General features: G+C 45.7%; 1 protein-coding gene across 1 annotated transcript in view; it reads right to left on the bottom strand.

Annotated features, from left to right (window-relative positions):
• Positions 1–26,345, bottom strand: part of RAD18 (RAD18 E3 ubiquitin protein ligase) — a 530,572-nt gene that overhangs the window by 478,516 nt on the left and 25,711 nt on the right. Inside the window, exon 2 of the mRNA XM_069206336.1 lies at positions 20,915–20,996. Within this exon, the coding sequence (XP_069062437.1) occupies positions 20,915–20,996 (82 nt within the window). The remainder of the gene's footprint in view (positions 1–20,914; positions 20,997–26,345) is intronic.

Genomic DNA, 26,345 nt, shown 5'->3' with positions numbered 1-26,345 from the left:
CTGGAAACAACTAGGATCCCAGCTGCCAAAGCAGAAGTGTCAATATTAAAATCTTTTGCGTTCATAAAAGCGCCCATCTGAGAACTATAACAAATGCAAACAATGGGTGAGAGTAAGCAGGAGGCCCTCTGGGATGTCTTAGTCTATGTTCTATGCAGTACTAAACAGAATTATTTATCCTACGGAGGAGCAGCACAAATCTCACTGAACTAACCGGGGTTAAAATATGCTGTTGTACAGCACACCATGGAGTAAGGTTGAGGTTCATTCTTGGTTGCACCAAATTTTAAGGGGCTAGGGCACCTTCCAAGTTTCCAGAAATTGCTGTAATGAGTCTTAAGTGAGAGGAAACCCCATACATGTTCATGAGCTGTTCTGTTTATCAGAACATTTGAATCAGCTCATGTAGTCAGCAGCTGCAAATTATGATCTTGATAATGTTTAAAAAGAAAATAAGATGACCTCATCCAAATATGTACTAGCCACTCACAAAACTCCCCCAAACACAATCAGTAGTACACAGATTCCGTACAACACTCCCCTCTCTTATAAAAAAAATACTAAACAAAACTATTCACATGGAACACCAAGAGTATGTGTATTGTAGGTTAGTGGTGTTAAAATGAATGGGAGGGTCTATGTTAAATAAGTATACATACTTAACCCCTTGGGTGCCCCGGACGAGGTGATCTCGTTCTCGGCGCCGGTTCCCCGGTGCCGAGGACGAGACCACCTCATCCTGCTATGGGCCCCCGGGGGAAGCGCTAGCGCTCCCCCGATGGCCAGGCACCCCACTCCCCTGGGCAGGGATGGAAGGGAAATCGCTTCCCCTTCCACCCCCACCCCCGTAACCCCTCCCTGTGGCATCTGATGACGTCAGCGCGCAATCGCGCGCTGACCTCATCAGAGGCCTTCCCCAGTGCCCGATCGAAGGAGAAATGCAAAAGCATTTCTCCTCCGATCACGTGGAGGGGGCAGAGAAGCCTGAAAGGAGAGGAAAGGCCTTCCCTCTCCTTTCAAGCTTCTCTGAGCATTTCTGCTGCCTGATCGCAATGCGATCGGGCAGCAGAAATGCCACTAGACACCAGGGAATTTATTTGTTTTTTGTTTACTTGATAAGGAGAGCGGCCCCTTGGGCAAGGGCCACTCTCCAGGGGGGCAATTTGTTTTTTGGCTGTTTCTGCCCCCCCGGGGGCAGATCGGCCTAATACAATTAGGCCGATCTGACCCCAGGAGGGGGGCAGAAACCCCCCTAGAGACCAGGGATTTTTTTGTGTGTTTTATTTGTGGGGAGCGACCCCTTAGGCATGGGTCGCTCCCCTGGGGGCAACATTTTTTCTAGGCCATTTCTGCCCCCCTATTTTTATTAGGCCAATCTGCCCCCAAGAGGGGCAGAAACCACTAGACACCAGGGATTTTGTTTTTTTATTATATGTACACATAAGGGGAGCCACCCCTTGGGCAAGGGCCACTCCCCACGGGGGCAAATAATTTTACGGCTGTTTCTGCGCCCCCCCAGGGGCAGTTCGGCCTAATATAATTAGGCTGATCTGCCCCCAGGGGTGGCAGAAACCCCCTAGACACCAGGTATTTTTTTTTTTTTTTTTTTTTTTATATGTGGGGAGCGACCCCTTAGGCAAGGGTCTCTACCCTGGGGACAAAATTTATTCTAGGCCGTTTCTGCCCCCCTTGGGGGAAGATCGGCCTATTTCTATTAGGCTAATCTGCCCCCAAGGGGGGCAGAAACAACTAGACACCAGGGATTTTATTTTTTTGTCAGTTTCACCTGAGGGGAGTGACCCCTTAGGCAAGGGTCGCTCTCCTGGGGGAGGAGGGGGGGGGGGGGGGTTTAGGCCATTTCTGCCACCCTTGGTGTCAGTTCAGCCTATTGTAATTAAGCTGATCTGCCCCCGGGGGTCAGAAACCTCTATGCAGCATGGTTATGCCCCCACCCCAACTGAAGGGGGTAACAGTCTTTCACCTCTCCCCCGCACACTAAAACATCTTATCCCACGGCAAGCAAGTGGACATTTGATTATTTGGGGTTTTGGTTTTACATTTGGGCCATGACAGCTAGGCTAACTCTCAAAATCGTCCCACTTGGAATGGTGAGGGCTGCATTTTTTAGACTTTGGGACGCTGCCATGTAGAAAAATCCACAAGACCTAGACACATCTGAAAACTAAACAACTGGGGTATCCGCGCAAGTCACACCTCCCTGGGCTCCCTCGGGTGTCTAGTTTTCAGAAATGTCTGGGTTTGGTAGGTTTCCCTGTATGGCTGCTGAGCCCAGGACCAAAAACACAGGTGCCCCCCGCAAAAAAGGTAGTTTTGTATTTGATAATTTTGATGTGTCCAGATAGTGTTTTGGGGCATTTCCTTTCGCAGGCACTGGGCCTACCCACACAAGTGAGGTACCATTTTTATCGGGAGACTTGGGGGAACGCTGGGTGGAAGGAAACGTATGGCTCCAAAATGTGACGAAAAAGTGTTTTTGTGGCCTTATTTTAAGGTTTGCAAAGGATTCTGGGTAACAGAACCTGGTGAGTGCCCCACAAGTCACCCCATCTTGGATTCCCCTAGGGGTCTAGTTTTCAAAAATGTGCAGGTTTGGTAGGTTTCCCTAGGTGCCGGCTGAGCTGGAGGCCAAAATCTACAGCTAGGTACTTTCCAAAAAACTCATCAGTTTTAAATGTAAAAATGTGATGTGTCCATGTTGTGTTTTGGGGCATTTCCCGTCGTGGGCGCTAGGCCTACCCACACAAGTGAGGTACCATTTTTATCGGGAGACTTGAGGGAACATAGAATAGCAAAACAAGTGTCAATGCCCCACGTCTTTCTCTACATTTTTTCCTTCCAAATATAAGACAGTTTGTAAAAAAGACGGCTATTTGAGAAATGCCCTGTAATTCACATGCTAGTATGGGCACCCCAGAATTCAGAGATGTGCAAATGACCACTGCTCCTCAACACCTTATCTTGTACCCATTTGGGAAATACAAAGGTTTTCTTGATACCTATTTTTGACTCTTTATATTTCAGCAAATGAATTGCTGTATACCCGGTATAGAATGAAAACCCACTGCAAGTTGCAGCTCATTTATTGGCTCTGGGTACCTAGGGTTCTTGATTAACCTACAAGCCCTATATATATCCCCACAGCTAGAAGAGTCCAGCAGACGTAATGGTATATTACTTTAAAAATATCTGCCATAGCTGGAAAAAGTTATAGAAGAAAACGTGGACAGAAATGGCTCTTTTTTTTCACCTCAATTGCAATATTTTTTTATTTTGGCAGTTACTTTCTGCAGGAAAACCTTGAAGGATCTACACAATGACCCCTTGCTGAATTCGGAATTTTGTCTACTTTTCAGAAATGTTTAGCTGTCTGGGATCCAGCATTGGTTTCAAACCCATTTCTGTCACTAATTGGAAGGAGGATGATAGCACAAATAATAGTATCAATGGGTATGTCCCAGTAAAATGCCAAAATTGTGTTGAAAAATGAGGTTTTCTGATTCAAGTCTGCCTGCTGCTGAAAGCTGGTGATTTTAGCACTGCAAACCCTTTGTTGATGCCATTTTCTGGGGAAAAAACACATGCTTTTTTCTGAAGCACTTTTTCCCCATTTTTGTGAGAAAAACTAAATTTTAGCTGTATTTTGGTAATTTCTTGGTCTCCTGCAGGGGAACCCACAAACTCTGGGTACCTCTAGAATCCCTAGGATGTTGGTAAAAAAAAAGGACGCAAATTTGGCGTGGGTAGCTTATGTGGACAAAACGTTATGAGGGCTTAAGTGCAAACTCCCCCAAATAGCAAAAAAAAAAGGCTTGCCACCTGAGGTTGAAAAGACCTGCCAGCGAAGGGGTTAAATATAATTTAGCCGCTGTGCAAGCAAAAGTACAGTCTCTAACCATGGGGTTCAAAATTCTGAAAAAGAAATTGAGCTGCCCTTCTTTTAGCCATCTTCTTACGATATTTTCAGCACAACTAATGCAACGGTGGTCTATAGGACTGAAATTATGCCCCTTTGGGAAATCGCTTCCCTTAACAAGATCCAAATGAAAGTGTACAAAACTACGTTTTCCATATCAAAATGCTTCATCGGTCCAGGTACGATTAGAGTTTGGCTTAACAAAAAAAAAACAATCAATACAAAGCAAGAACGCTTTCATTAAACTGTGCTGGAGACTGCATGTGGTTGAGAGTGGTTCCACCAATAACTTAAGCTGGCTGGAAATCGAGGAACAACAGCACAGTAACCAAAAAGGCTCTTGGTGTGATTACTTAAGTCAAGCCATTGAGGAATAAGGTATTCAAGACATCTGGGCTTCCTGCTTAGGAAAATCTGCCTTCAACAAAGTATCTAACTCCTCAACTCGACTACTGTCTTACACAAAAGAAAAACATCTTTTTGCTAGAAGAAGTCATGCCTCGACAGTGCAGTGATCAATTAATACAAAACCTTGAGACCCCAGGAGTATCTTTCAGCGCACGTTTCCCAGTTTTTAAAGCAGCTGTTAATATTATACCGTTTTGGGTTCATAGGCACTAAAAATCATATTCCAGCTTAGAAAAAACAGCTGCAAAGTCAAAGTTGACTCTTATGCGGCTATAAGCAGGAGGCTTTTGTTCATATCTTTTGTCTATGCCTGGTGCCTTTGGCAGAAAGAAAAAAGCTGCTGAAACCAAACCTTTGAAATTTTCTAATTCACTCCTGCACACAAGCAGTAATCACATGGCTAAGCAGCAGCAATTCCGCTTGTCTGTAAGGGGCTAACATTTCTGAAACCACTTTTGAAGGTACTGGACTATTGAAGGATGAAGGTGCACAAGACCACTAAAGGATGAAGATCAAACAAAAATCCTTAAGATCACTCCTTTGGTTCAAGTATACTTGATTTAGGAGGCCAGCATCTGTTAATGTCTGATTCTGCTTTTAAGGAAGAAGAATCTGGGGTCAATGAAGGAGCACAAACACGCTACTTTTAATAGCACTCCTTTTCACCAGTCATGAGCATATTAATATCTGGTTCAAGGGATTCCCGTTTCCCTAACATTTACACTTTATGTTACAAAACAAGAGATTTTTATAAAGTCATTTTGATTTCCACCCACAGAATGCCAACATTGTGGGAACTTTTAAACTATTGATTTTACTGCCTATAAAAATGATTGAGGTTTTATAAGATTGATAGTACTGGAATATTTTTGTGGTATTTTTGATTAACTATACAGATAAAGTTGACTTGAGGGAGGCCCTCTGATCCCAGCTCTTTCTCTAGGGACAGAATCATTTCTGGCATAAAGAGTAACATGCAGTAGATAGGATTACCAACTGTCCTCCATCCGTTCCTGCAGTCCAAGGGTTCTCTGGGGATGTCACAGACTCCCTCCTAATCATCTCTTGTAATGCACATCAGACACTCCGAGACTAGCCTCAACTGTAAAACTAGTGGACTAAATCTGACAAGACCTACCACATCTGGTAGCATAATTCCCATTACTATGGAACAATCCAATGCCACACCTATATAAAAAAAAAAAAAAAATCAAGGCATATACCTTGCCTGACCCCGAATAATCATAGTTCATGACATGGCAGACCCATGATAATTGGTACAATGGTAGGGTGCCAATTCTGGAATCGTCATATACCATGACTCGTTGTTTAATGTCTTTCCCATGAGCTGCTCCTCATCCAGCATGGGTGTATTCCAAAGCATAAGCCACACTTCATCCAATATGACACTAAGGGGGCCATATTCCTCATGCATGTACTACAGGGCTCGGAAAATCCACGCGACCACTGCATTTGATCAGGTCGAGCTATTTTTAATACTTACTCCTCCTTTCTGGCAAGCTGACAATGAACAGGTGTTTTATTCAGTTGAAAAGCAGAGGGGCAATAAAAGACACCTTTAAAGCTTGTTCTTATGTCACATTTGCTCTGTGTTCACAGACAGAGGTCAAAAGTCAGTTTTTTTTCAATTAATTTTCCTTCTGACTGCAAAGTTCCAGGACTTTGCAAGGTGAACTGTGTGCCCTGCTGCTTAGAATGTAAAATAAAAGGATATAGGTTGTCAGGTTTGTCCTAACACACAACATTTAAATGTCTAAGTCAACTGTGCAAACATTTCAAAATATATTTCAGTAGTTGTGAAATACATTTTTTTATATTTCTGTTTGATGAAAAAATATTTTAATAGGATGAAAACAAATCATAATACTTTACATGTTGATGTGCAAAGGATATGTTTTCTGAAACCCAATTTTCACAGATTGTGAATACACCATACAGTTTTATCACTAAAGCTGCAAGTTAGTGGAGAGGTTTTTGGACATTTCTTGGAACGTTACTGTGTGTAGATGACAATATGTTACCACATCACGGTTTAGTAATATATTAAAATTGAATGTTTAAACAAACTGAGAAACACTCCTGCCCTGATTGCAATGTTGTTAGTAAACTAAAAGAAGTCCTAGGTTATGTGGGCTAGACCTCATGGGTATGTGGGCTACATTCTTGTGATGCATGCAGCAAACGTTAGTCTACTTAATCAAACAAAAGAGGATTTTTTGAACTGCACAAATGCTGCGCTCACATATTTGAAGGTGCAATGATATGTGAGAATTAAGAAAAAGGCGACTCTGTAAACTATTTGCCTAGGATCACACAATTTGAGACCCGTTTACGGGTCAAGTATATTACAGTTAGGTCGAGTAAATTATTTAAGTTACTTGACCTGCAGGTCTAGTAACATTTTTATGATTTTTTAAATCCTGTACTATATGCAACAGACATTACTCATGCCTATAAGTATCCACATGCATGAGCACGTCTATCTTCACACTTTCCCCCACACCTTTGCAGGGGGAAAGTGCTTATGGCAACACAGATTGGGGAGTCTTGGCCCTACAACCCCAACATCAAAACACTTTCCACCTAGGCAATACAATGCACTTCCTTTCACTTTAGATTCTCACAGAACATTCTCACCAAGTATTCTGTTACCTGTCTGTGAATGTCCTTCAGGTTCTTGTTAGAAATATGAAGCACTATATGTATGCAATTCCAATACAATACAATCTACCTTCTAAGAACTTCAGAACAGAGTTAAAGAACACCACACTTGCAGATGAACACATACACATTCATAGTTAATTATTCCTTTAAGACCCCATATATGAAACACAAAACCAACCTACTATTCTTAACAAAGAAGGTGTAAGCCTAATAACTGAATTGAATCACCAAGAACCAGTTGCAGATACAGAAGAGTTCTTGTTGGGAAGAAAGGTGGGGTTTAAGGGTGATTAAATAAAACGTGTCACTCAGATATGTATACCACTCATACATCAATAGAATTATTTTCCAGACTACTTAAAGGAGCTTAGGCGAGTTTGATTACTTGTTGAATTGCTTAAAGACTAATGAAGCAAATTTGGAGAATTGCAATCACTCTCACCACCCACTAATGTCCTAACTATTGTAACCAAAGGCCATTCAGTGGCACATCAATGTAAACTGCACCACAGCCTACTAAAACATGAAACATGGGTGATAGGGCAAATGCAGACGATCAAGCAACCTCTAAAAGGCATGAAGATTACGACAAGTGAAAAACAAATACTAGCCAGGCATTCAGTAGTAGTGCCCTCCAAACCCCAACACAAGTGAAACATCCTCAATAAAGCCCAGTGTTAAAGACCTAGGTAAAATTTCACAATAAAGTAATCCACTCAACACTACTGAGCCTGATGACCCTGTTATCAACAACTCCTCTTCCAACACCCACACAAGTAGAACTGGCATTTCAAATGTAAGGCTTGACTCACAAAAGGCAAACCATTATTGAATGAAACAACATGGATCAGTGCAGATCCTGTCCTTCCCGGCCCTGACATACATTACTCCTTTGAGAAGTCAAAAAGATTTCAGTCACTTCCTGGTGATACATGAGAACCCAACAGTAAAAATTATATGTCTGGAAAGGATGCTCGGATTATGCTCAACTCTTCCTTTAATTTCCACTCAGCAGTCTTAATAAACAAACATTAACATATCAAATACTACAAAGCCCAGCAGTCTGTGCTACATTGAAAACAACCATACAGATACAGTCCCATAAATATATAGCCATCCTGGACCGCAATTCTGCTTTCTTCGCTGCTCAGCAGCCAGATAAGTGACGTTCTCCTTTTTTTACCCACGTTTTGTATTTCAAACCACTTGCATATATCTAACTATGCCCTTTCACATTGTTATAATTTTATTGTGAATTTTATGCTAAACTCTATTGTACGGTTTGCTTTGCTATTATTTCACGCTTTCTAATACGGGAGCCGCGTTCCCTATCACGCTTTCAGTGGGCGCTGCCCTCGGAACATCAGCCACCTCTGCGGTTGCTCCGAGTGACCGGCAGCTTCAATGAGGCTGCCGGAGTGCCTCAGGGCGTTTTCCCTTCCCTAACACGACAGCCCCTGGGGAGCGCACCGCTCTTGACGGGGGATATTAGTAAATTGCGGTGTTATTCAAGGAGTGCCTGAGAGTGTGGGACACACGTGGCTCCAAGAAACGAGACGCGTGCCCTTCTCACATTCCGTACATTCCTCGAATTCCTGGGCTGACTCGTTGCTGCTGATTCCTTCTGCTTTTAGCAGCAATCGCGTGTCAGCACACACAGATGACCTCCCTTCATCTCTAAGCCCATTACACGCTCCAAATAAGCGTTTTTCCTGCCCATCATTATTTAGAGGGCAGCTGTTCATATTTTTCCCCTTTTCTTGTCAATAAGCCTTGGCAAAGCCAAGAGTTGTTTTGCCAGTGCTATTTGCCTGGCGCATAACAAATAAGCATTGGCTTAGGTAAATCTGGTTATTGCGCCAGGGCTGTCCAAGGGGTTTCTTTTTCCTCCTTGGCTGTAATACATTAAACCTAACATGGACAATCAAACCAATACAAGTTGGGAATCGATAGAAGAGACCCATACCCTCTTACATATTGATGAGGAGTATGTGGATGTAACTGATGCATCCTTCAAGCGGGTGGTTGCTAAAGCCTTACAACCCCTGAGTTGGCAACTGCTAGAACTGGCAGTCCGAAGTTCCTTTACACCCCCCGGCTGGAGAAGGCCCTAGGCCGCTGCTGCATTTCAATGTACAAAGGGCCTTCGAAATCGGCTATACCAAACGCCACTGCTAAAGCACCAACTTCCTCTTCGCACGCTTTCGAAGGCTTACGCTTGGCCTTTCTGAAAAGACCCCTGGATGCCCAAGAAGCATGAGAGGCTACCCAGCTTGTGTTTACCCCCGAGGACAATTCCGGTTCCAAACCCGGGAACAGATGACAATGCCGGGGACGACTTAGATAATCCTGATGGGGACTCTGGGGATGAGCCGGGCCAGAGTAGACCGTGGCGGCCGGAAGGCAGGCAAAGAGAGCCAGGCTGGATGAGGTTGAGGATGAGGACGACAAGGACACTGGCGTGCTCGGGATGCTCAACCCCAAACACATTTACCATCCTCGCTTGGCTGATTAGGTTCCTGCAGAAAAGGAGGCACAGTATGTTGCTGGCCAGCTACGCAGGCCCATCAACCAAGATGTGCAGGTTCAAGACCTTCTCTGGAAAATAAAGTCTTCGCCACACCGGAGACTGATTCCAAGATGGTGACCTTTATCACCAAGTTCATTAAAGATCCTAAAAAAGGTCTTGATCGATCCAGGAGGGCTTGCCAGGATAAAGTCCTGGGATTCCTAGGACCTCTTACAAAGATCCTGGATATGGCGGAAGATGCCATTGAGTCAGGCAATCTCATCGATCCCGCAGTCCTTTCCGGATGGGCCCAGCGTGCCTGGCATTGTCTGTGCAATCCGAACTGCTCCCTTTCCACAGAGAGGAGGCGCTCACTTTTGATTCAAATTTAATCCTTGATGGGGGAATCGGCCTCTACCGAGGTGGGTCCTGTCACAAACGGGGGTCTCTTTGGGGATCCCTTTATTACAGAGCTTACCCGCTTCGTCAATACCTTTTCCTCTCTCGATAACACACAGCAATCTATTAAAAAAGTTTTCAACCAACACATTTTTGCCGGGGCAGGAAGCGATAGGTGGCGCTCCTCTGGCTGCTCCCTCACAAATCCCCAAAGCCCACAAAAAAAGAGATCCATGCAGTGGCAGGATCAGATGCGCTTCACGTGGCAGGCAGAGGACAATATTGTGTAGCAAGCAATGCACCAGGAGGCGTCTCTAGTAAGTTATACCCCTTCTTTCCCTTGCGTGGTAGGGGGAGACTTCAGTGGTTCACCTAAAAGTGGACATCCATCCACTTCAGTCCTCCAAACTATTCAAGGTTTTCACATAGAACTTTACAGGACCACAGTCCAACAGGGTTATCCACGACCTATGGAGTTTTCAAGGGAAGATTCACGGGTGGTGGATCACGAGATGGCCGAGCTTCTCAGGAAAGGTGCAATAGCCCACTCAACGTTCCACCCGGGAGGGTTTGTGAGCAAACTTTTTCCTGTCGAGAAGGAGGGCAAAGGCTTCCGACCTATTATCAACCTCAAGTCTTTCAAAAAGTGGGTGGTCTATTTGCATTTGCAAAATGGAGGGTATTCACTTCCTCATGGACATCCTTCTACCCAATGACTGGTTAGTGGGAGTCGACCTAAAGGATGCCTACCTTACTGCGCCCATCTTCCCGCCTCACAGACAGTTCCTTCAATTCGAATGGGGCAGTCCGGCTTACGAATTCACATGCCTTCCCTTCAGACTGTCTTCAGCACTTTGGTCTTTCACCAAGGTGATGAGACCAGTTATGGAATGGCTGAGGGCCAGGGCAGTCAGACTCATCATCTATTTAGACGATATTCTTCTGAAGCACCGGAACAGGGAGACCCTCCTCGAACAAATGAATTTGACCTAAGCCCCTCCTACAAGACCTGGGTTTCCTCCTGAACTGTCAAAACTCAGAGTTCACCCTGGCCCAACAAATGCTTTTTCTGGGGTTAGAGATTGACACGGTACAACAGTTCCTTCGTCTTTCCCAGAAGAAAATGGTCTTGATTCGCAGGGAGCTGCAGAGAAAGCTGGAGAGAGAAAAAAATTATTTACGCCACTTTGTCCGGATAGTGGGCCTCCTGTTGTCATCCATTCAGATGATTTTTCCCAGACCCCTACACTATCGGGCACTCCAGCGCTTGAAGGTTCTACATCTCTGATGAAGGCCAACGTATGCCCAGGAGATCTCCCCCTGGCTGGACGCTCACACAGAGCTTCATTGGTGGCTTGATCACATACATGCTTGGAACAGCAGAACCATTTTTGGGTCCGCTCCAGATCTAGTCATAGAGTCCAATGCCACTCGGCAGGGATGGGGTGCTCGCTGTGGAGATACTACCACTGGAGGTCAGAAGTCAGAATAAGAACAATCTCTCCATTCCAACTGTTTGTAGCTCCTGGCAGGCTTGTTTGCTGGTCGAAGCCTAGCAACCAATAGTGTGTTGTGTTCCATCCATCTGAAGATGGACAATGTCTCTGCAGTAAGATATATCAGTCGTCTGGGGGGCACACGATCTAAGGTTATGGCGGACTTGGCCAAGGATTTCTGGGCTTATTGTATCCAACACAACCTGTCAGTGACGGCAGAATATCTTTCTGGGAGTCAGAATCAAATTGCAGATTGGCAATCTCATCATCTAAAGAACTACAGCAACTGGCAGTGGGACCCATTCCTCTTAACAGATCATGGCCCAGTGGGGTCCTTTTTAAGTGGTCCTGTTTGCGTACTGCCTCAACCACCAACTACCCCAATTTTTCAGTTGGCGGCCAGACCCTCTGGCAGAGACGACCAATGCTTTTTTAACAGGATGGGTCCCATTTTTGGGGTTTTGCATGTCCCCCCTTTTCAATAATAACCAGACAGTCGACCTTGGTCAGGCGGCAGAAAGTGGAGGTGATCTTGGTGATGCCGCTCTGGAGATCTCAAGCCTGGTTTCCAGCTCTTCCGGAACTTTCTATGGCTTCTCCAATCTGACTTCCCCAAACCCCTCAGATGCTGAGGGACCCAGACGGCAACTCACATTCGCTGTTCAGGAAGGCAATCTCACTCTGATGGTGTGGAGGATTAAAGGTGTCTCTGGGAAGTATCAGGCATTTCGGCACATGCTGCGTCCCTTATCAAACGAGCCTGGTCCATCTCAACAGTCAAGCAATACGGCTCTGTCTGGTGTAGATGGTTACTCTGGTGTTTGCAACGGGATTTGGATCATGTGGTGGCAGATGTAGTTGAGGTGGTCAATTTCCTGTCCGAATTGGCGGACAAAGGGTTGGCATATCGTACAATAAACACATGCAGATCCGCTATTTCTGCGGGCCAAGTTCCCCTTCATGATGTCCCAATACGGGAATGCCCTTTGGTGTGTCGTCTCCTCAGAGGCATTCGGTTATCAATCCCTCCGTATCTGCGATACTCCACACTCTGGGATGTTAATGTAGTGTTACAAACGGGGTCTGTTCTCAATCTGACACAGCGGAGGACGAGCATCGCAGCTCCAGTTGCGTCTCGACGTCCAGAGCACAGAGGCGAGCGGATTTCCTCCGGGGCCGGGGCCCACCCGACTGGACGGCTGACTCCTGCGGGTCACCCTTCTCTCTGAGACCATAACCAGGGGATACCGTCGGATACCGTCGGACTTGCTGTTTGCTGCTGGTTTGCCTTTGGGCTCTCCTTTGCTTCGCGGGTCCCGCTGCGGCGTGAGTGCAAAACCTACGGACAGTTTCAGTGAGGGACTGGGCGAGTGCAGGGGCTGCGAGCGTCGGGGACAGGACTACGTCTCCCAGCAGTCCTGTTGACCCGCGCCTTTTGTCACTCGCGGCCTGAAAAACCACCTCTGATCTCCACTCCCCTGGGATACCGTCGGACTTGCTGTTTGCTGCTGGTTTGCCTTTGGACTCTCCTCTACTTCTGCTGAGCCCGCTTCGCGGGTCCCGCTGCGGCGTGAGAGCCGCTTGTGCAAAACCTACGGACAGTTCCAGTGAAGGTCTGGGCTGAGTGCAGGGCTGCGAGCGTCGGGACAGGACTACGTCTCCCAGCAGTCCTGTTAACCCGCGCCTCCTGTCACCTGGCCGCTCTCCCTGCAAGCCCCGCCCTACTCATAGCTTAACTTTTCTCTTATAAACTTAAACAGCTACTTCCGCGTTGTGGGAGCGCGCGGGTGCGCCCGGGGATAAGCCCGGGACAAGGGCGGGACCGTCTGTGGCCGTCAGGGCACGCAGGAGGCTGGGCTGGGCCCACTCTCTTTCACCTGCATTTCCTTGTTCCCACTTGGTATGCGAAAAAGGTTTTGGGTATGCCATCATCAGCCCTAGGTGGAACAGCAGCGAAGGAGGGGGGAGCCAACACTGGGACTCTGGACAATTACTTTAAATCGGTAAAGGTTGATGGGGGAATCGAAACCTCTCTGGAGATGCGTAGGACAGAGCGTCGTCACTCGATTGAACACATGAAAAAAAGGCCCTTCAGTGACATAACTCCCTATCCTATCTCCCAAGAGGAAGGTTCCCTCAATGGCAGCCCGGATCTTTCATCCCAAGAAGACGTTCCCCTATTACTCCGGGATAGTTCTCCCATTTCTGGCCCACCTCCTAAACAAACTACGGACACCACTCCACTATTAGTTGCCAGTAGTTCGGCAGTTGACTTATTCACCCAAACACACACCAGAGCCAAAATTAAGATTAATAAGCTAAAGCAAATTGTGGTGGCAGAGGTGCATGACCTACCACCAAATAAACGCAGAAGGAAGATGAGGGGTGGTCAGGGGAAGAAAAAGATCTCCCACTCTGATTTTGGAAAGTCACTCGAGTCCGTACCTATGTTGGACAGGCCTTTAGTTAATGTGCAGAAGGCTACTCTCCCCAAGGGTACCAATATTATTACCACTGCTTCCATTAGCGACAAAGGGAAGAGCCCACTTAACACATTACTTCCCGGTAGCTCTTTGGGGAGCATTGAATCTTTAATTAGATCACTCTTGTTGCCCATTAGCGAGAGCTTGCAGAAAATAGAATTTAGGCTGACCACTCTGGAGGCAACCTTAACCACCCTGAAAATTTTGGACAACAGAGTAGAACCACTGAGTCCAATCTACCAATAGGAACCTTCCCCAATATACAAAACCCACCGATCCACACGGGGCCTCCCTTGGGCACCACTGCCGCCCCTCTTTTACAGCCACTTTTACAGCCACTTATGGCTATCCCAGTTCCAATTTTACCTACTAACGCTAATATCCTACCATCAGAAACAGATGGCCCAGCACTCCAATGTATACTCCCTGGTAAGCCTGCCCCTAGACCACGAGGACTCGACTTACCACCAGAGGCTAACAGCCTCATGGTGGTGTTGGCTGGTGTTCCCTCTCTAGAATTGGGTGAAAATGAGAACTATCACTCACTCAAGAGGAAAACCATTAAATGGCTGAATTGGAACAGACCTCTTCCAGCTCACCTCAACAATGAGATCATTATGGTAAGAAGGGTACCATGGTTGGGGAAGTCGGGGAAATCAATAGCAGGGGACTGTATAATTGTGTCTTTTCGAGACCCTGGAACAGTATTATACATTTGTGCTGGGTCAAATAGATCACTGGATTCTACCATACAGACTTTGCCAGTTTCTTTCTTTTTCCCTCCCATTCGCTTGCACCATGACTTGTCACAAGGTAATTGGACAAGGGTGGATCGAAGATCTAGATACAGGGGATATGCTCCACGTCCAGTTTATCGACCTTCGGAGACTCCCTTTTTGGACTACAATCGTTTTAACTGCCTGAATGGTCTGGATGGTGTGGACTGACTGCCCCCAAACCCGAACTCAAATCCTGTGACCTTGGATAATGGTCCCAGTAAACTGCCTGATCCGGCTGAACCCACTTCTGAAAATGACCCTGCTAGAGCAATTGGTGTAGTTTCTGGCTTTGGTACTGGCTCTTCCCCCCACTCCATCCCTGCAATCTGTTCTGTGGCTTCTCCAGCGCACATGAGACTAATTTGGTGGAATGTGGCTGGTTTAGCCAGCAAACTGGGCACCCAAGATTGGATAACTTACATTGAGTCCGGGGATGTTTGCATGTTCCAAGAGACTTGGGCAAGGGAATATTACAATCATCAAGGTTACGAGTCATTTTCCATCTCGGCTAGGTGGGAGGGTAAGGGCCGCCCCTCTGGTGGACTCACAACTTGGGTGGCTTCCCACTTAGGATGTCAGGCTTCACGCCTACCGGTGCCATCAGATGATATCCTAGTGGTTTTATTAGCCTGGCCGAACCTAGCGAAACTTGCCCTGATAAATATTTACTCCAGGCCAGTGGGAGCTTCGCGTGAATCCCCCACTATAGAGGAGCTTTCAGTATATTTAGCGGGAATGCCAAGAGATATCCCTTACATAGTGGGAGGGGATTTAAATTCCCATTTCGAGCCGTTGGTCGGTCTCGTAGAGGGATTTCCCACAGGAGAAGAGTTCAGGTGGTCAGTACTCTCTGTTGTAGCACCTTCCCCAAAGGCATGGACGCCTGTGGCTTTGCAGATTACTGCTCTCACCTTAAAGCATGGAATTAGAGCCTGCAATGGACGTATTAAGTCTGATGTACCAAGCAAAACCACGTACAACAGAGTGGGAAGAGAGTCCCGCTTGGACTATGCTCTTGTACAGATAGTGAACTGGTCTTCTATCCTGGACTTTAGGGTGGTGGAGAGACTGGATAGTGACCATAACGCCCTTGAACTCGATCTTAGCCATCCTGGGCCAAAGGCCTCCATAACAACCATGGGGGAGTCCAAACCTGAACTACTATTAGACAATAACAGGAGAAGAATCAGGTGGGATAAACTAGCTACGAGCCAAGTGAAACTTTCGAAGCTCTACGCAGGTTTAATCCCCATTTTGGAAAAAGTGGGAGAGCTAGCCAACGAAGTGGGCAATATAGTCCACCATGAGAAATTATATCAGGCTCATGAGGACCTTATAAAGGGAGCGGCCTCTGAGCTTTTTACCAGGGTCCAGAATCAGAAGAGGATCCAACAACATAACTCCTTATGGTACAATGCAGTCTGTAGGAAGGCAAAGGGAGAACTCCTCAGATGCATCAAGGAGGGAACAGATAGAGAGAAGCTGCGAGAAAGTAGACGGGCTTATAAAAAACTGGTCATCCATGCTAAAACTGAATGGGAGGAGAACCAGTGGGAGGAGCTTATCACTTCCCTCGCAACAAGAGACCACCGAATGTTTTGGAGAGTAGTAAACGGGGGGTCGGGGAACCTCCATTCGGCAATAGAACCAAATATTGCAGCAGGGGTGTGGCAGGCACACTTCCAGTCTCTCTACAGTTCAGAGCAGGGAGAAACTAAGATTGATTTCGGTACTGGACTGGTAGAGTATGGCGGGGATTTGATAACAGTGGGGGAGGTGAAGGTAGCACTAATGGGACTTAAAGCAGGAAAGGCGCCAGGATTGGACGGCCTGCCCGGGGACCTGTTCAAGCAGGAGCCCGGTGTTTGGGCCCCCTATCTGGCTGCAGTGTTTAATGGAGTTTTGTGTGGCATGGAAATTCCGAGTACTTGGCTGGGGGCAGAGGTGGTTCCTATATTTAAAAAGGGCTCGCCCCTGCTCCCAGCCAATTACAGACCAATCAGTCTAATTGACGTGTCACAGAAGCTGTTTGGCAGGATACTGCTGAATCGGCTTCAGGACTGGGTGGAAGAAACGGGTGCCCTCAGTCCGTATCAGGCGGGATTTAGAAAGGGAGTTTCTACAGTGGACCAGGTTTTTCGTCTGAACCTTATCTATTGGAGGGCAGCAATATTGGAAGGGGGTAGTTTATACACTATATTTGTGGACCTGAGGGCTGCGTTCGACCTCGTGCCCAGAGGGAAACTCTGGAGTGTTCTGGCTGAGATGGGGGTCCCCCCAGACATCCTGATAATTTTAAAGAGATTGCACCATAATAACTATGCCCGGGTCAGGTGCGGGAAACACGGGGACTTAACGGACAGATTCCCCGTTGACAGGGGGGTTAGACAGGGCTGTGTATTGGCACCGACCCTGTTCTGCCTCTTCGTCAACGGGGTAATCGCCCATCTCAATGGAACTGAATACACTGATGCCCCAAAATTGAATGGCAGCAGGGTGCCTGCAATCATGTTTGCAGATGACACCCTGCTGCTGTCCAATACCCCTATGGGGATACAGAGGATCCTTGATTCTTTTGTGGTTTTTTGCACAGATAGGGGGTTAGAAATCAATGCTAACAAAACCAAGTTTATGGTTATGAACCCAACCCCAAGATCACGCCCGAACCCCTTACTGGGAGCTTCACGTTTAGAGAGAGTCTCCACCTTTGAATATCTAGGTGTAACGTTGAATGAAACCATGTCCTGGGGAACTCACCAGACTAGGGTTAATCTTAAATTAGTGCAGACCACTGGCGGCATTGCTCGGTTGATGAGAAGCTCCACATATCGACCGCTGGGGCCGCTTATCCAGATATATAAGGCACAGGCAAGAGGAGCTCTGATGTACGGGGCGGAACTGTGGGGTCACACAGCTTCCTGCAGTTTGTCTATAACTGAGAACAACTTCATTAGACAGATAGTAGCACTCCCGTCCAGTACTCCGCTCCTCCCCCTGAGGATGGATCTGGGTCTGAGACCAATAGCAGATGAATTAGGTCTCAGACCCATAGTCTTCTGGCGAAGGCTATGGAGCACCGAAGAACTATCTTCTTATAGGGCGGAACTGAGGGAGTTTTTAACCCACCCTAAAGCTCTACAGATCCCGTGGATAAAATATATAAAAAAGTCCTGTATGGGATTGGGCCTCCCTGACCTGTGGTCGGATCCAGCTAACGCCTCACTAAGGATCCCACGAAGAGCTTTGGTCAGTGCTTACCACGAGCAGAAATTAGTTATGGCCCTAGACTGCAAGAATGAGGGGTCATTAACATCTGTATTCGCGCAAAGCAAGGACTCATACCGCCTGGAGAGGGTTCTGGATGCTATGTCTCCTGTGCTGGCCAGGAAGCTATTTCTCCAATGGAGATATGGCACATTGCCTCTGCGATCTTACACCTGCTCCTGGTCAACACTGCCATCTACCAAGCTATGTCCGACATGTGTGGGAGCAGAGGAAAGCGATCTGCATATGGTCTTGTTTTGTCCAACTTACAAGGCCGCCAGGAAATATTGGCTCCTACCACTTATTAGAAACCTTGGTTTTAGGGAGTTCCTTCCGGTGTACAGAATTTTAAAAACTGATGTTTCAGGTCCAATTGTGTTTGCACTAGCCAAACTTCTTACCAATGTCTGGCATATTCGTACCCGTATTTTAAAGTTGCAGGCTCCTATCTAATTTTAAGTTTTTATTTTTAATTGTATGGTCTTTTATCTGATGTGTTCCCTGTTTACTTTTCCTTGATGGTTCTACATGTTTACATGTGTGTTTTTTGTGTACATCTTTTATGGCCAAATTGGCCGAAATAAAGATTAATTTGTTGTTGTTGTTGTTACAAACCCTCCAGTCTTGGCAAGACAATCAGTACCTCTCTCATAAAGAAATTTCTGGTAAGTTGGCTACGTTATTATGTTTAATCTCTTGCAAAAGAGTGTCAGATGTTCGGGCCTTGGTTATCACGACAAGTATGTTCACTACGGAAGGAGTTTCCTTTATGAGCTCGAGACAAACCAAATCCAATACCAGGGTGGTCCCTTACCCCTCTTTTCCTGACCATCCTAAGTTATGTGTGGTCCGTTGTTTCAGAGCGTATGAGACCAGGACTGAAAAGCATCGCCTGGCTGGGACAGCTCAATTGTTCATATCTCTCAAGAATCCCTTTAAACCAGTGTCATCTGCTACCATCGCCGGTTAGGTTCAATGGCTTCTCCAAAAATCAGGGATTGATACATCCTCTTTTGGCACTCACTCTACTAGGAGTGCCATGGCTTTGAAAGGTTTTTTATTTGGGAGGTAAGTTAGAAGACATTCTCAGAGCAGCTGATAGGCCATCGGAATCGACCGTTAAAACTCTATTTCAAGCCAATTCCCAGCATGGCTGCTCTTGTCGTCAACCAGCTTTAAACTAGCAACATCCAAGCCTCTGGTCCTGGCAGAGAATGTAAAATTTCCTAGTCATAATGAAGGAAAGGTTCATTCTATTAAGGACTCGGAGGCAAGGATTATCCCTCCTGAACATTTCTCTCTATGTGTTCACCCTCTCTACAGTTTGGCAGTTCAACGTGAGGATAAGTATACACTGTTTGATGTTCTATGGTGACAATGTATGCTGTACATGACATGGTGTTTTCTTTTCTTGATGGTACAGTTCATTACCTTTTTTCTCTGCTACTTGTTGATTTTGTTCGATTGCTAGTGATTCATGATTTCAGGTTATGGGTTTCAGATTTGGATTACATTTGTGTTTTTTTGTTAGTTTTTTCCATCTTAAGCTTGGATCAAAAATAGGATTTTTTTAAAGGCACCGGGATCAGGCAGCACGCTTGAAGAAAGAGGATGTGCGGTCCTGGATGACTATATTTATGGAACTATATCTCTATGGTTGTTTTCACTGCAGCAAAGACTGTTGAGCTTTGTAATCTTTGATATGTTAATGTTTGTTTATTAAGGCTGCTGAGTGAAAATTAAAGGAAGAGTTCAGCATAATTCTCGTCTCTGTGTCCTTAATAGAAATTAAACTTTCCTTCATGATAACTAAAAGATTTTTCATTCACCCTTACCATGGCAAGGGAAAAAAACATGCGGGCAAGCCCATCATGGTGTAAGGCAGAATACTTTAGAACACAGTAAGCCCCACTCCTCATGGTCTCCTTCATTAAGAATATTAAAATAGCACTGTTAAGGAAATCATTACCCATGCAAAAAGCAGTCTCTGCACACTATCAGATCTTGGCACTGAACACTGTTAGGACTTCCCCACTGCCAACACTCTATTTAAAGCAGTCTAATCAAAGAAATGCAATGTTACATGCACAGGTAAAGAGAAGGAGGGACAGATGGAAACCCTGGATAGCAATGAGAGACTTCAACAAAAACGAAGGCCCTCCTTACGAGTGTGGCGGTCTCAAAACCGCCACACTCACAATGGCAGTCACACCGCCGCGGACAGGGCGGTCCGACCGCCCTATTAGGACCGTGGCAGAGCCGCCACGGTCCGACCGCCAACACCGACAGGCTGCCGCCTGGCGGTTATAGTCCGCCAGGGCAGCGCTGCAAGCAGCACTGCCATGGGGGATTACGAGTCCCCATACCTTCAGCCTTTACATAGCGGTCTAAGCTGGCGGAATGGGGGTGTCGGGGGACCCTTGCACTGCCCAAACACTTGCCATAGGCAGTGCAGGGGCCCCCATGCACAGCCCCGTCGCGCATTCCACTGCCTGAATTACGTACAGTGGAATGCGCAGCCGCACCACCACATTGGCACCGGCTGTATTAGGAGACGGTGTCAAAGTTAAGGCCCTGTTCACCGCAGGGCCGGAAGGCCTAGACGACGATTATTAGGGCTGGCAGTGTTCAGGCCGCATAGGCGGCCTGATGGAGGAACGAGTTTGGCGGGCGGGGGGCCTCTGCCGCCCGCCAAACTCGTAACGAGGCCCTAAGTATTAAAATGCATCACAAAAATGGAGCCAATAAGGACCATAGAATGGATGCTCAGTATTCCAGACAAATGTTTTCAAACCCCAGTAGCATTGCCACACAAAGGTGCTCTCTAAGGTTGAATCTTTACTGGAAAACATTTCTACACTTGACTTCAAAAAAGGACACCAAGTATTTAATCTACAAATGTTTACAAACACAAATATTATACTTTCCCCACAACACAATATTGGGAAAATACTTACAGTTATGTGAGCATTGAGGGATAATCATTGCAATGTTGTAGTAATCGAAGCAAATGCCACATCTTAACAGTTCGTCGATAACCTGTGTAGAGAAATACTTCATGAAAGGTTTTTTCAACAAAACAGGCTACATACACACACACACCCTTCCCCCAATCTGGAAAGACATGTTTCTGGGCAGCAGAACCGAAGACTAACGTTATAATATTGAAGAACTTTCCTTCCAGAAAATTCTGCCTGGAAGCATATGTTCAGTCCATCAACTATAAATGATGCCACAATGCTGTACCAACATATGGTGCTGTTCAGTGATATTGGATATACAACACCAATAATTATTTAAACAGTAACAAAATCCTGCCATTTTAACGTAAGAACTACTTAGACCTGAATTATTGCATATGCCGGACGTAAGAAATTATTTAATGCTGCACGCTAAGCTAAAGCAAAATTATGGACCACAGACATCGACACTAACATAAGATATTGCCTTTTACCTATCCCTTTGGTGTGAGCCATCGGTGCATTTACTGACTAACTCCAAATTCAGTATTGCTATTAGCACATGGATGTGCCATTTCCTCTTCACTCTCTCCACCAGTCACTCTCACAATCAGACTTTAAACCCTGAAATGAGTTGTGTGTTCTGAGAAAGATTGCAGAGAAGTCCAATACCAGCAGTAACCAGCAAGTAAGCTGATTAGTTCTGTCACAACATTTCAATGAATGTTCCTGTCATATATGGAAACTTACATTTTGATACTGCACAAATTAATCACCGCGAGCCAAGCACTCATGCATTGTGGACAAGAGCAGAGAGCTATGGTAATTTATTTAATGAATAAGTAGGCAATTAACAGGTTATCATTTTCACACAAGAGAATATAAGGGTATTAGTAACCCTACCTCCAAGTCATCCCCACTACACTTTCTGCCCCTTCTGTTCCAATTAACCAAAAAGGATTATCTATTCAATCAACAGTAAAGGCGGTCATCCAGCCCTATCTTCCCTGTGGAAAGCTCGGGCATTTGTTAGGTTATGTGCATTTGTAAGGAGCAATGTCACCACCAAGAGTATCCTGGAGCTGAGCAGGTGTATGTGCATATCTCGCCTAGGTAAGCTGGTGAACTGAAAAGCCAAGACTTCAGCTTCTTGCAGAATTCAAGCAGTTAGGAGGCTCTGATGTGGAGTAGGATGTAGTTCTAAGCTTTAGGAGCAACGCAAGACGACTTCTGTCCTCCTGATCTGTTTCTGGGCATGCGTGGGTTGTGTGCAAGTGCGAATTCTGTGGAGTGGAGGGGTATGCTTGGTTGACGAAAAAAGATGCTGCTGTTCAGGTAGATGGGGACTATGTTGTGTAGTGCCTTGAAAGTGAGTGTGTGATGAGTCTGAAATGAGCACATTTGTGTATTCAGAACCAGTGGAGCTCCCTGATGTGTTCTGCTTAGGAAAATAAATCTAGCTGCAAAGTTCTAGATGGTTTGTAGTCTTCTGGTGAGTTGCTTGGAGTCCCCAAAGTCCAACTTGCTGTTGACTAGGGTGTCAATTACATTTTTTTCTTGTGTGGCATGCGAGTCATTGAAGGCCTTCCTTAGCATCATCAGGGTGAGGAAGCAGGATGCAGTGACAGTGTTGACTTGCGCGGTTATGTCAGTTTGCTGTCTATGAGGAGTCAGAGGTTCCTAGCCGGGATATGTCTAAGTCGAGGTCCAAGTTCTGTCAGCCACCAGTTGGAGCCCCATGGCAAGGGGTTCTTGCCAAAGATCACTACTTCTGTTTTGCTGGTGTTGAGCTGTAGACAGCTGGCTTTCATCGAGTTAGTGACTTTGGTAGTGCTGGCAGTGAACTTGTTTCTTCTGTTTGGAGTCTTGTCCGAGAGGAAGAGTATGACTTACCTGTGGTCGGTATAGAGGACGTTGAAGTTATGTCTGCAGATAATACTGGCCAGAGGAGTCATATATGCGTTAAAGAAGGTCGGGCTGAGTAATGAATCTTGAGTCACTCCACAAATATGTTTGCAGGCCTACGAGGAGTAAGATGCAAGGCTGACAGTTTGTGTTCCAACTCTAAAGAAGGAGCAGATCCAGCGGAGAGCGGGTTCTTAGATGCCAATCCCATGTGGGCGCCTGATGAGGATGGGGCGGAAGACTGTCAATTGCAACAAAGAGATCCAGGAGAATGAGAACTGCCATGTTTCCACTGTCAAGGACCATACAGATGTTGTTTGTGTCGGAGCTGTGTGGTGTTTCTATACTGTGGTGCCTGAATCCGCAATGTGTGCAGTTGAGGAGCTGATGGTTGCTGAGTTGGTCGGTGAGGAACCGGTAAATTAGTTTCCCTAAGACCATGGCCAAGTATGGCAGAAGGGAAAATGGGTCTGTAGTTGGTACTCGTGGCTGGGTCAGTGGATGGTTTCTTGTATATGGGTGTCGCAGTGGCATGTTTCCAGGTGTTTAGGAATGTGGCTGAGTCGTTAGTTTTTGTTGAAGGCATGGTGAGGGCAGGTGTCTGATGCCCCGCCCCAGAGTGGACGGTCTTTATGGTAGAAGAATACTGTGGTGACTGCGGGCAACAAGGTCAGGGTTCGTTCTTTGGCCACGATTGGAAATTGAGTTGAGACGGTGATGGAGGTGTGGTTGAGTGGTAGAGTTGCCATATATTGAGGTACCCATGTTACAAAAGAAATACAAGAGCTTGTTGAAAACACTTTGTGAGGGTGTGATGCTGCTGCAGGTGGTGCAGAGAAATCATTGATAATGGAAAGATTTCCTTGCTGCTCTTTGTGCCAGCACTGATGCAGTCTGCCAGTGCAGTGTGCTTGGTGTTCCGTGTCTGTTAGTTATAGTGCCTTAGGGTGGATTTGAAGATATCTTTATCTGTGGTTTCTTGACATGTTTTCAATTTGCACTCCAGTTGCTTTCAGTGTCGTTTTATCAGCCTGAGTTTGTGTATCAGCTGGCTTGTGGTCAGGATCATTACCATTGGGTTGCACTACAGGTGGGCCATGGAGTCAACACATTTGTTGATCCAGCTGTGCATGTTTTTGATGGCTTTTGCCAAGTAGCTGGAGTGCTCTGGCCATAAAGTGGAGAGGGTGAAAGACAAGTCTGCTTAAGTGATGCTTTTCCAGCTGCTGCGGGCAAATGTGGTGGTGGTAGTCTGTCGTGGTGCAGAATGGGTATGCTGACAATGGTGTGGACTGTTCAGGTCATAGTTGTTGTCTTGCAATCTGTGATGTTAGTGATTGAGTAGAAAATCTGGTCCAATAGATGCCCAGAAGTGTGAGTGGGTTTGACAATGTCCTGAGTGAGTTGAGGGTGTGGAAGAGTGCAGTAGGGTAGTGGTTAGTAAGGAGAGGACCATTGTTCCTGGCACTTGGTGTTATCTAGGCACGTACGGATGCACAGTTGGCTCACATCCGCACTGTGGGTACCATTAAGTACGTCCACAGAGGAGGTGGTGGGAAATGTGCAGATGGACAATGGGAAATGCCTGGCTTCCTCTTTTAAAGACAGTTTTGGCAGGAAATCTGTGATCTCACTTCCTGTGCAGATGGATGATGCGAAATGCAGTTTAGTAATTTCCTCTGCAGATGGATGATGTTCTTGACATTCATGTCGAGACAGTCAGGAGTCGCTTAGTTTCCTTTTCACCCTAGTATGTCAATTTTTCAGACAGGACAAGTTTGTTTTGCACAAGCCTATTTCCAGATTATGACCTGATTTACTCACCTTCTTCGAAGAGTGGCTACATATGCCTCAATTATGGTTCTCGCTGTGTTCTTTAGAGGCTTTTCATGGCCGAATTCTGTCGTCATTCTCCTCTTCGTTCAACCCAACCAGCCTGAGAGAGGTGCTTAAAGGCGTTTCTTGGAGCTTACTTTGGACCACTCTCAGTCCTCCCCATTTGTTTTGTAGACAGGGGTCTCCAACCTTTTTTTGATCAAGAGCTACTTATAATCAATGAAAATCACCCAGAGCTACCAATAATATTAGCGCTGTAATCATGACCACATCAAAAAAGTTTACATTATTGTCTACTGTATGCAAGCTTAACAGCAGCAGTCACCTTAGTGCATCAGGCAAGGTTGACACAGTAAGGTAAAAAATTAGCCATAGCTACAATACTCTTGGAACAAAGGAAATAAAGCTATCCAGTTCCACATGATTTGTAATTAATCAAATACCAGCTTTAAATATATTTTGGAAATGTAACCATTTTTCTTCAAACATAGGGTTCTATGTTCTCAAAATACACACATTTTCATCTGGTTAATTTCACTTTTCAATTTTGGATTATCTATATTAATTCACTCAAGCACACACTTCTGAGTTAGCAGGCTAGACTTCACACAGGAGAGCTACTTACAGGTAGCTGGAGAGCAACTAGTAGCTGATGAGCTTCTCGTTTGAGAAGCTTGTTCTACTGCATACGATTTTGTACACGTTAATCGGCCCCCCCATGCCTTAAGACATGAAGCACTGCTTTTAAAAATAAATACTCTATTCCTCTTAGGCAGTTTCATTTTCTTTATGATTGTGCTAATTTAAGATTATTTGTCCCTTTCTCAAAATGCAGCTGGAATGAAACTCTGAAGAATTGCAATATTTAGTTTCCTGTTGAAACTGTTTAGACTTGATGCTATATTGGTTTGATGTGTCGATTTCCTTTCATTAACTTTACTCTTGGGAATGTTGTGAAATTCTCATGGTTTCTTGAAGTCACATCTGGGCAAGTGTGCATTTAAATATGGCAACTGGGGGTCAGGCGGAGTTGGGTACTAAGGCAAATTAAAGCATCTCCCAAAGGCTCCAGCTCAGCCCAATTATCAGAACAGAATGGAATGCTACAGTTGAATAAAATTATATCCTTGAGTCACATGGCATAGGAGTCAGGACAATATCCATTGCTGGGATCCGTCATGTCCCGGAAGGCAAGATCTAGAGGAAGACATCACACAGCTAGCGGTGGCGACCTTTCAAAGAGTTCTTTGACAACATATGCTTAGCCAAACCATTTGGGAGGAAATGCGGTAGAAGCGGGAAACTAAGAAGCAACATAGCAACGCATGACCTAGCTTAGTGGTCAAAGAGGCGCTATCGAAAGTAAGAGACCGAGCCCAAAGAATTCCCTTCATTATACCAAATACTTCATTGATGCAAAAGATCAGGCTCTGCGGCGTGAGATCACCGCGGATTCAGCCAACTATAGTTTTCAAGGCATTTTTGGCATCTGAAGCTATTCTTTTTCCCACTTTGGTTTTGTATAGCTCTCCTCTTCTCTATCCTTGTATGCACATGTTTGCCCCTACCTCTCTACTATCACACAGTGCAGGACCTAGGCCGTGCACAGCACAGTGATATAATATTCATAACACGCTCCTCACTGACCAACAACATACAGAGACTCAAACCCCATTATTCATTCTCT

Source organism: Pleurodeles waltl, chromosome 9 (assembly GCF_031143425.1).
Source record: "Pleurodeles waltl isolate 20211129_DDA chromosome 9, aPleWal1.hap1.20221129, whole genome shotgun sequence".
NCBI classification, from domain to species: Eukaryota; Metazoa; Chordata; class Amphibia; order Caudata; family Salamandridae; genus Pleurodeles; species Pleurodeles waltl.
Note: the sequence above shows the minus strand (reverse complement) of the source record. Positions and strands in the feature narration are given on the sequence as shown.